Raw genomic sequence first — 11,502 nt, forward strand, 5'->3', positions numbered from 1 at the left:
CTGTTTGCCCGCCCTGTTGGCAGCGCTCCCTGGGGCTGCCTTTGGTGGGAGTGGGGGGCGGCCGTTGATCTGTGGTCAGCAGACGGTGCCAGGTACCCCGTTATTTTCAGGCTGTCCATGGCCTCTAAGTCTGGCAAGGAGCTACTGCTCACCTGCCTGTCGGGCCTTGCTGGGCTGCCCCTGAACAGCTCAGATGCTGCCCCAGCGTGCAGTGAGAAGCAGTTGCTGATTTCAAGGTCGTTCTTGCTAGTTGACCAGCAAATAGTAAAGAACTTTTAGACTTCTGAACGTGTGCCCAGAGACTGACTGAGTGTTCATTTTACATGTTACAAAAATAGATAACAGGAAAAAGTGCTCTCCTTCATGTAGGTCGGTTCTAAAAAGACTAACAACATACCACATGAATATTAGATCTGTAGAGGGGGTAAAGATTGAGAGAGAAAATGATTACTGTACTAAAAAGGTACAGTATTTGTCATTCTTGTAGGCTGTACTAGCTTGGGCAAATCTAGATCGCTCAGTTGCTCACTTACGTTTGTCCAACACATAACTGTGCAGAACTTACTACACAGAGACTTCTTGGCACTCCGTGACATGCCTGTTCTGGCCCTGGGCAGGATGCTGGAAGATGTCAGGTTCATAAAATTTCAAACTGATGCCCCCAGTTTAACTAACAAAAAAATCCCAAATACTTAACAATAACAAATGCTGAACCCAGTCAGGCACTTTCCCATAAATGCATTCTCAGAATGAGAAAAATAATTCACCCTGAGATTTCGTAATCATTCACCTACGTGAATAAATTTACAGAGAAATCATCCCATTTTATGTGCACATTTGCAAAAACAAAAAATGTAACTTAGTATTAGCCTTCTCTAGCCTTAGATTACAGTCTCCTCAGGGAAGGGGTGACTTGTGTGGTTTGAGTTCTGTTAGCACTTAATGTCTCTGCATCAATGTGCATTGTTTTGTTCATGCTACGTCATGGTAATTGCATTCACTGTCTACTTTACCACCTGTTAAACTGCAGCAAGAAAGCCCACAGTGGTGATAACAAAGTGTTCTATAGGTTATGGAAGGAGCAAATATCTATAAGCACTAGCACGCTTTTCTCTTTAAGGAAAGATTCACCATGAGATCTATCATTTATTTATCTGTAAGCATTCATTCAAACAGATACTTAAAGTTATGTTGAGACGAAAGGAATTATATTAGCATTCAGCTTTGTGGCCTGAATCCAAAAGATCTCAATAACCTTCAGCTACATGAACAATCAGCATTTCATATCACACATTTTAATTATTCTTACTGACAACATATTTACTATATTTGCATATTTAAATTTGAAGTTTAAAATAGAGAATGCAGCTTATTTGGCTTCTAAGGTACCACAGTAACTTTAAGTTAAGCAACCCAAAACAATGGATGCTTGTACTTGAGGACATATTGAAATGGGGTCCTCAAACAGGAAACCATTCGGAAATGAATTACACTATCTTCTACTAGTAACTGAACTGCTTTTTGTGTGATATTCAATGAAACAAATGGAATAAAGCCCTTCTGCAAATCATTGTTACAAAAAGATACTTTACAGGTTAAGAAAAGAATGGGAGATTCAGCTTGGCTAATGCTGTTTACACAGTTGCGGTATCCGTGTGGAAAAGAAATAAAGCAGAGTACAGCATGTTTTAAGAGTTCCCAGAATTCAGTGCAACTTTAAATTAACATTTGTTTTCTAAAAGTTTGATCTAAATATATACATTTCCATTTCAGATGGGTTAACATGGAAAGAAACAAGCACGTTTACAAACATTTGCTCAATTGCTCATACTAGAAATCTGCGTTTGCCTCTATTTACAATCTAATTTCCTCCTGTTAAAGAAAATTATGTTCATAAAAATACTGCCTAAAAATGTTGATTGTGAATAATTCCATAGAGTTCTCAGGGGTATTTATCCCAAAAGTGTTTGGCTAATCTTCTGTTTGGATTGGGAGTCCTCCAGTTAGTGTAAATAATACAGTACTTATATGCCCCAGGAACATTTTTGTTTCATAAAAATAAAAGTCAAGAACATTTAAAAATAATACCTATAGTAAAACTCATTGTGAAAAATGAATAGTTTCTGTACAAAATTAACACCTATATTATTCTTTGAAATATGATTAGCAAACATCACACAAGTGGTCCTGTTTCTTCAGAAAAAGAGTAAATAAACAAAGGAAGCAAATCCTTTGTTTCCAGGGAAAGCAGACTTCCAGGTTTAGACACTGTTCTTGGAAAGCAGGAAGCCTAGGTTCTGGACAAAATTAAAAGTCAAAAAAATATGACCAGTGGCATGGTCAGTATTAATGTGAAGATGAATTTCACCATTCTGTGTCTACTTTCACTGCCTTTTAAAAGGGGAATCTTTTAAACCCAGGGATATTTATATATCTGGGGATGTGAGGTATGAAAGTTTCACTCCTGAAGTGTTACACAGCCACTATATTTTGGAATAAAGAAGAAAAAAAAGTTGTTACCCCTTAAATATAACACCTTTTTATTTTAGGAAAAATTATTTGTTGCTGCTGCAGAAGTTAAGTGTGTAACTAGAATCTTACCGCATTTCTATATCACGCTATTTCTTCTAGTCCTGTTTAAAGTCACACTCTCAATGATGTATGTGATGATTTTGATCATTTATCTCTAAGTCAGGAGTCCAAGTGGGCCTCAGGCCAGCTGTGACAAGACACACTGACATGTCAAGATTCATTACTGATGCAAATGTGTGATCCTACTCTAATGGGTAAGTGTTCACATTGCAAGAAATACCACTGTAACTGGCAGATGTTTGATACTTGGCCTCAGTGACTAGAATGGCCTGAATACAGCCACCTCGCACCCCAAATGCACAGTTAAGACTGCTCTGGGGATTTGGGGGTGCAACAGCATTGCTCTTCATGCTTCACTACTGCAAACACACCGCTACCGCCAGACCTGGTTGTTCAGCACCTTTCATACTATCTTTAAATGGAAATTTAAAGCTCTGCCTTTCATATCATCTACCTTTTCTCACATTACCTTGGGAAGCTTTCTGATCTCTTCCCAGATACCATTTCTAGCTGCTCCTCCTAAGATATTTAGCCTGGCAATAGGATTGCTTCCAGGTAACCATAAAATTTGGTTGTCAGTCCTCTTGCCAGCCCAAGGATCTTTGACTCAGCACAGCCAGCAGTGTTTCAGATTTCCATTTTTTACATTTTTCAGTAAACCTGCCTCCTGCAGATGTTTGCTTCTAATGTTTGTTTACTTCACAGCTTATAAACAGCTTAGGTCTGATTCACAGCTCCCCTAAGACTGGTTCACACTGGAAGGTAAAGAGAAGTTAAAGGGCCAGAGGCCCTGAACATAACTGAGAATTCAGGCTTTCATTAGAGCATCCTTTGAGTCAGAGCTTTCCTGCTCAGTTCTCTGATGGAACAAGATTCCCCTGTAACGGCTGCCAGGGACACCTAGAGAATCATCTCTTGTGGCATAACTTCATATTTAACAACAGCATTCCCAAAGGTCTAGCAACCCCGATCCCCAACAGATGATGTTCATTACCACAGCAAAAATCTATGTATTGCTTTCATCTAGTACATCTTCTCCAGTCCCATTTTCTTCCACAGAAATAACTTCTGGGCATAGCTAGAGTACATGCATTAGTATGATTTATTTTCAGAAAATACATCACTCATTATGGTGATAGCAGCCAGCATAAACTTTCAGAAATATTTTTAGGTGTCAGAAATAGGACATGTTTTAAGGAGAGGAGAGGTGGGAGTGTGGGAGGGAGAATGGACGCTTAAGAACAATCGAGAGTGTCTGCTGCTTCCAGTATGATATAACCTGTTAAACTGGAGCTAATGAGAATTAACAGGGATCACTTAACATTAATGATTAAACAGTGTACACATCATTACATTTCTAGTCCTTGTAAGACTTTTCATGCCACTCCAGCAGGCTGTTTGTGCTGAGGAGGATGGGATTGTAAGGTAATGATGGCATGTTAATTCTTCCTTTTCTTTTTGGCTTTGATGGGTTTTTCATAAACCTTATGGGCTTTGCTGCTGCATTCATTTGATTGTCATCTTTCCCTGTTAAGTGGGGAAATGAGACCAACGGACACCCGCATTTGAGGGCAGAACTCTCCTGAACTGGAGTATTTCCTGCCATAGCTGCTCCCCTCTGCGTACGCCCAAGTGGAAAACTTCTTCTAAACAAACTTCTGGTTTGTGTTTTTTTAAAATTCATAAAGGCAGTATTTCAATCAAATGATAGGCACTTTACCAGCAAAGAAATGTCACGTAATTTAAAGGCCTGCTTCAGCTACTGTCCTTTTAAGCAAAACTTCCCCTCACATGTGGTTGACAGGCTATCTTAATCCTTGGTTTGTAGGTATAACCTTCCATCTCAGTTTGTAAAGCCAGCAAGCAGCTTTTGACCTGGTTTCCCTTCTTTGTTGGAGGTAGGCGTTACAGTAACATGATATAGCAACTACATTTTTAAAAACAAAATCCAAGGTCAGATGGCTGTCACCCAAGGTCAGAAAGAAAGAGATTCAAATGGTGCTTGACCACCAAGGAAGAAAACCTAAGGGTTAAACGTTCGAATTACACAAACCTTGGCAGGAGGGATTTTATTGTTCTTGTGCTGTTTTCACAGGGAGCACCAGATATTTATGTGAGAACTGAACTTCTTATATCTTTTAGAGCATGTTGCTAATATTTTTGCTAGAGAAATCAGTTATTTGGAGGCTTCAGCCCCGAAAATTGGCAGTTTATCTTCAGTTTGTCTCATTTCTTAGTCTGCAGACTGAACTCTAACACATGCAGTCAGTCAGTGCAATAAGAAACACAAAACAACCCAGAAAGGATCTCTTGAGGTCACTAGAGAAAAAGTTCTTTACAAGAAGGTTGCCAAGAAATCAACAACACCAGGAGACAAGAAGAAGCACAGCTGAGTCTCATATTCTGGGCTATTTCACAAGTAGCCTAGCAGAGCAAGGTATTTAGACCCCAGGAATCCATGCAAATAAAAATTAATTTACACAAGCACTCAAATGAAACTGATCTTGCAAACAGATAACTAGGATCTTCTCTTGATCTTTGCAGGTGACGTGTAACCTGCATAAGGTGAAGAGGTGGTTAAAATTTTGGAGACTAACTAAACCCATTGGTTCTAGCAGCACAAGCTAGAAAACAAGTAAGCTGAAAACACCAAGCAGTAGAAAGTGTCAGGAGCACGATAAACCAATGCAAGTTATTACAAGCACTCTTTTGTCAGAAGACGGTGAGCATGGAGCCTAAAATGAGTTGCTTTGGCCTGGGGAGAGGTAGGGTGAGATACAATGATTCAGTGCTTTTCTTCCAGACATGGTCCCCACAGCTAAGCGGAAACAGTTTGAATCCTACCCTCCTGTGTGATGGATAGTCCCCCAGCAAACAGGATGGCTTGCCTGAGGCCAGGCAATCTGTGCCACTAAACGGGAAGCAATCTGTTGAACAGAGCAAGAACAAATAGATATAACTCTCTTGCTATGAAAAGGGGTGATTGAAAGAAGACATGGGAGAGGTCCATTAAAATTGATGTAGTGACTATTCATCATTCCTCACAGGACGGGAAGCGGGGGACACTGGCATGGGCAAGCTCCAGGTTTAGAAGGAAAGAAAAGGTGGTCCTTTATCCCTGATGCACGGGGTGACACTGTGGAACTTGTTGCCACAAGGTGGTGGGGCTGCCACCGCAGTTCAAAAAGAGATCAGACCAATGCAAAGAAAATGGGGCAGAGTGGCCTGGATGCTTCACCTAAGCTGGTGATTTTCAGAAGCTGGAAAAATGAGGAAAAGGAATCTCTCTTGTTTTTTTTTCCCCTAAGCATTCCCTGCTGCTTTCTACTGGAGCACATAATTCCAGATACCGAGTTAGAAAGATCTTTCATACAACCCAATATGACAGATTCTATGTGTTCATGTCTATCTTATTTTACCTTTAGGACGTAAAAAGGTGATAATAATTCTTCAGGATAATTACTTGAGAACCATTTTCAAGTGAATATTTACAAACTAAAGTATCAATCTCATCACTTCTATATACAGGTAGGAATTACCCTGAATATCTAAATAACTATGGAACATTGCTGACTGGTTTGCATTACTTGCAAAGACTAGTCTCAGGAATGTAGGATCGTTGAGAATATAGGGTAAGAAAAATATAGTTAAGAATGTAAGGTCAGGGAAAGTGGCATATCTAGAAAGTAGCCACCAATAAGAGGATAAAAAAGAGGACAAACTAACAAATATTTAACCATGTGCCATGAACAGCAAATCTCTTTCTGGCCCCAACTAGCGATCAGTTTATGCATGCAGTTTATGCAGTAACCGCTACTCCTTGCAATTTTAAACTAGTTAATGTAACTACAAAAAACATCCCTGCATGTAAGCTACTGCAGTGTGTCCAAAATGCAATTTGTAGACCACAGAGTGAGCTGATTCCTCCTCATTTTCAGAGGCCAAATCAATGTACAATCCAGCTAAAATATTTTATTAAGTTTTTGTCTGTGTGGAAGGAGGTGCAAAGACATTGTTTAAGCGCAAATGGGAAGAGTGATCCACATGCCCATGGTAGACAGAAGGGCGATGGAAAGCTTCCCTATCACCTCTCTGTGAGGAAAAGGACCCAGAATATTGAAGGTATAAAGCAAGCTGTTAAATCCAGGACTATCCTCAGATTTTCACCTGGAGTTGGCCTCAGTTCTAGAAATAAACTGAAGAGTTCTTTTTTTTATTATAGTATAGTCACCAGAAAAAATTAAGCATGTTCTTTAAAAATGCAGTCTAATAGGCTGTTTTGGGAATCAGCCAGTATCTAGTCTATAAATAAATCTGGTGCACTCAAAAGCTACAAAAGGGTGTTTTTTCCTCTCAATGCATTCAGTTAGTTAGAGCCCAGGAAGCGCGTATCTTAGAGGAAGACGAAGGAAGTAATATCTTTCCAAAGGATCCTGACCCGTGTCTACATATTTTCAGGGTATTGTAAGAAGCTGCCCTTACAAAGCCAAATACTGACCTTTTAATCTCCCACAACTTCCCAGGAGGAAAAGAGCTTCTCTCTGCTTTAATAATGGCCAGAGCTGTCACTCTCCTCCCCGAAAGGAGCAAGCACAGCAAAAGAAGCAAGCAAACATTCACCACTTCGGACGGCTTTCTTATATTTGAATTCTCTGTCCCTACACCTCTCCATAAACAAATACCTCACAAGAAGCAGATACAAGGAGCGGGTCTGGCAGAGTGTGATTTTGACTTACATATGCTGTGAAGCGTTGGGGTAGAGCTCTGAGAACTGCGGTGCCGAATCCTCGGGGCCATGGGGCGCAGCATGGCTGATGACCATCATTATGGGCCTATGGGGATATATCCTCTTAGACATTCTGAAGTAATTAATGCTCTCATTAGTGATTAGGTCTGTGAAGTAGTCCTGGAACATACGATTAACACAAAGCAAAAGTTACAAAGTGCATGATTAATTAGATCATGTACAATCATGTTATTATGTTATTTTCAAGTCCTCATTAAAGCTCAGATCAGGAAGTAAAAACATACCATCAAAGAGATGTACGATTCGAGGGAGCATAGGGGAGACTGAGCAGTAATTACTTTCTTAAGCAGACAAGGCCACATAAAATGAGACAGTATTTTGCAAATCAGATACAACAGAAGGCATTAAGTAAATATGATTACCAGATTTTGTAATATAATGCTAAGGAACATTTAAAATGACAGACTCTACTGACAAAGATATGTTTCTTGAATTTCACTGATAAAACACTTGCACAAGATAATGGCTCCTAACTGCAAGAAATCATTGACTCTTGCGTTGGTTTTTTGTTTACATAAACATTTCTTGCATGCTCTTTGTTCAAAGTATACTTTTGCATATGGACAAAGTGGAAGAAAGCTACAACAGGCAACAGATTGCAAAAATCTTTATCAAAGAAATTGCAAATGTGAATGCAGGGAGCAGTTGAATTCCTGCAGGCTCTGTTCGTTTAATTGTGTAACTTTAAGCAGTGCAGCTGCTGAGATTAAGGTTGTGACTCGCTAATAAACTGGCTTAACCCACAGCCAAGGTGGCAAATAGAAGCCTACAAGGGGAAGGGAGGAAATGGAACTAAGAAAAAAAGATGAAAACTTAAATTAAACCACCTGCCACCTTGGAGCATTCACTGTTGGCCTGGAGGTCTAGTGCGAGCTTCATTGAGAAAGTGCTGAGACAATGTTTGTAATTTCAAGCACTTCCAGGCATGACTAATCATATGTTGTGGATTCGAGGCCCCGAACAGCTGCAAAAGCAGAGCCTGAGGGACAAGGGCTGTGTCGCACGTCGGTGCTAGGACAAGCCAACCAGCTGCAACCTCCCCGCTTGCCCGCTCCCTGTCCCCCCTGCCCTTTCCCCTCTGCTGTAGCATGCTTGGAGCACACACGGTAGCCCTGGCTGCTACAATCCTTGCAGGGATATGGAAGAGGCAGCGAGTGACCTTTCGGTGTACAAAATGGGTAATGAGCGCGAGGCACCAGTGTTGTGATAATTTCTGGTTCTGTGGCCTGTTCAAGTGAAATGCCTGTATGACTGCTTTCCCAAAGCATCCACTCCCCTCCTATTTGCTGTTTATTCTAGCTACGTACACAGGGTGTGTAAGGAATGTATAACTAACCAATATTCTTTATTTTCTTTTTTTTTCCTCTATATAAATATATAATTAGTATCATGTAATTTCTACGGGTGGGGAAATCAAAAACAGGCATCGCGAGCTTCCAATAAAATCTCATTACATGGGTCAGAAACCACAGCTGCAACATCTGTATCATCTTCTGTGAGCTACAGTCTGAGGAAATTCCAGATTGCTTTCTGCACGCTGGAAAGTCTGCGATCTGCGCTCCTAAGCCTTTCTGAGAAACTTCACGGTAGTGGGCAGGTCACCTTGGCATACTTGCCAAACTTTATCAAGAGCACAAACAAGCTCTGAAGTTTTCCAAGGGCTGTGTTCTCATGCTTATCTATTCTCATAGTCACATCTGGAGCCTGACACCACAGGCGCACAGCCTTTTTGTGTGTGTGTGCACTGTATAATGGAAAACAGCATTAACTAAGGTTTCTTATGTGGGTAACAACTCAGCTAACTTTAAAGTTCAGTAGTGCAAGGGGCACAATTATTTTTGGGAAGGGCTTTATTTACTATTTGCTTCTGCCACAGAACCATCACTTTCTAGCAGAGAGGGAGGGAGAGAAGGAGGGAGGGAGGAATCACCAGGCTGCCCTGAAGAGCCCTTGGAAACTTTCTTCCGTTGTGCGATTAATATTCTCACATGGAAATTGATCTGCAATGCCCTGGAGAGAAAATGACGTCTCAATTTCTTGGTTGTAGTTGGTTAATTAATTAATTATCTGGTTAATTAATTATCTGAAAGTGATTTTTATATGGATTAATGATGCAGCATTTATGTGTCTGGAAAATACCTTTGCATAATCAAATCCATGCTTCTCTTTGTTACCATTGCGAGAAATGGTGTAATTATAAAAGCGAGAGTTCTTCACTAATCCAACCCACTCTCTCCACCCAGGAGGGATGTAGCTGCCATTGTATTCATTGAGGTATTTCCCAAAAAAAGCTGTGAAGGTAAAAAAAAAAAAAAAGAACACACACACACACATGAGGCTTTGCAATCCAAGTCTTTTAGTCTGAGTCAAAAGCATGCATGAATGAAGATAAAATGTGTTAGAATGAGTCAGAGTTGCTTTATCAAAAATGTTCCTTTTATACCTTAGAGAGTTTTGAAATTAAAATAAGTTATTTCCAGAGTTTTTATGAGAGTTGAAAACCTTCGTGACTTTAGGTTTTCTTCTTAATCTTTTGGCATCTAGTGCTCACATGAAATATTTTCGGGTTTTTTTTTAGAATGAGTATGTTTCTCTTGGTTTTCACTTGAAAATGGAATAAAAACTCAGTGCCCAGAGGAAACATCTGAGAAACACCTTGTGGTTTTAAGCAAGTTCTGTGATGTTTTGGAGCTCGGCTTCTGACTTTTGAATGTTTGGGCTTAGCAACCTGGCTACGTTTGATAAAAGGTCTGGGAAGTCCAGATCTCCATCCTGCTGGGCCATGTTTGGGTAGAGCAAGAGGGAATCCCCACCCTGCTTTGCTACCACAGCTTCTCTAGGGCAAAACTAACGAAGAGACAAAGACTTGGAGGTCAACTACCTCTGCCTGGCCTGCCAAACTAAGTCTATTTTTTTCCATTAGCTCCAGGTGACAAGTCAGAACCCACTCAGACTGAAACTTTCAGCCTTTGCCGTCAGGCCCAGGAGGGTTTGCAGGTGCTCCTGCCAATTCCTCTGGAAGGAAGTAAAAAGGAAAATAGTCTCACGATGCAGCGGGCTCCCAGCTATCTGGGAGTTGTGAATCGCTTGTGCCAAAGATACACAGACACCAAAAGCTGGCCAACTGGCTTTGGGAGGGCGGATTAATGCTGGCATGGCAACCTGGCAAATGCAGCCGTGTTGCTTCTAGGGACAGATGGGTATGGAAGCTCTTTAGCCGCTTGTGTATGGTCTTTGGCCTGGATAAAAAAGTCAGTTTGGATGGCTCTGCCCTGCTTTTCCACTGCCTGGGAAGTGTGGTGACAAAACACCTGACTGGGCCTGCAACTTGCCTTTTTAGGGATTTATTAGAGCCGGCTCAGTCCCAGCAAGTTACCGGGCTGTCTGAGTAACTTCAGCATTTGCATTTTTAATTTTCTTGAGGTTTACAAGCCCCTTGAGGGTCACCTGCACCAGCAGTTCTGCCGCCCGTGTCCCCAGCACTCAGCACAAAGGTACACCCGGTGCTCACAAAATAAGACACCCCTGAAGAGGAGGGAATGACAGAGACCTCTTCCTTTCCAGGGACATTGCTCTTCTGGGTGATAGCACTTCACTGCACCCCTCATGGGATGCAGCCCCTGCCCTGGCTGCTGGCCCTGGCTCGGCCAGCCATGCCTGCCCGCGGAGAGCTGCTGCCCAATGTCGCTGCCTCAGCTGGGCTTTGGGACACACGTCAAACCCCCGTACTTCTTTCCTACTAGGAAATGAAATCACTTTGGAAAACCTCACATTCAACCTAGACACATTCAATCTAACCAAAAAAGCACATTTGTGGAAGGGCTTAAATTATTCAGATCTGATTGATGTGGGCATGGTGAACTTCCTGGGAAAACTGGTGGAAAAATCAATATGTTCATAATTAAAACTTGCCTGACGCAACATAAATATGGTGCAATTGGATCATATAACTGCCAACTGTCACTAACCAGAGGTTACAGTCATATATAATGTTACTTTCCTGTACCACGTGGAATGTGACATATAAACAAGTCCTACAGACACTAGACTAGGCTTCCAGCTCTTCCTCCCACAGCCACTCAGAAAGCAACCCAGACGCTCTT

At 41.3% G+C, this 11,502-nt stretch overlaps 1 protein-coding gene across 1 annotated transcript in view; it reads right to left on the bottom strand.

Annotated features, from left to right (window-relative positions):
- Positions 1-7,328: 7,328 nt before the first annotated feature.
- LOC104077334 (extracellular sulfatase Sulf-1-like) overlaps positions 7,329-11,502 on the bottom strand; it is a gene marked incomplete at its 3' end in the record, with an annotated part of 20,314 nt that continues 16,140 nt past the window's right edge. The window contains exons 3-4 of the mRNA XM_009578522.1: positions 9,539-9,690; positions 7,329-7,498 (exon numbers count right to left, since the gene is read on the bottom strand). Of these exons, the coding sequence (XP_009576817.1) occupies positions 7,329-7,498; positions 9,539-9,690 (322 nt within the window). The remainder of the gene's footprint in view (positions 7,499-9,538; positions 9,691-11,502) is intronic.

This window comes from Fulmarus glacialis, unplaced genomic scaffold (assembly GCF_000690835.1).
Source record: "Fulmarus glacialis isolate BGI_N327 unplaced genomic scaffold, ASM69083v1 scaffold37265, whole genome shotgun sequence".
NCBI lineage: Eukaryota > Metazoa > Chordata > Aves > Procellariiformes > Procellariidae > Fulmarus > Fulmarus glacialis.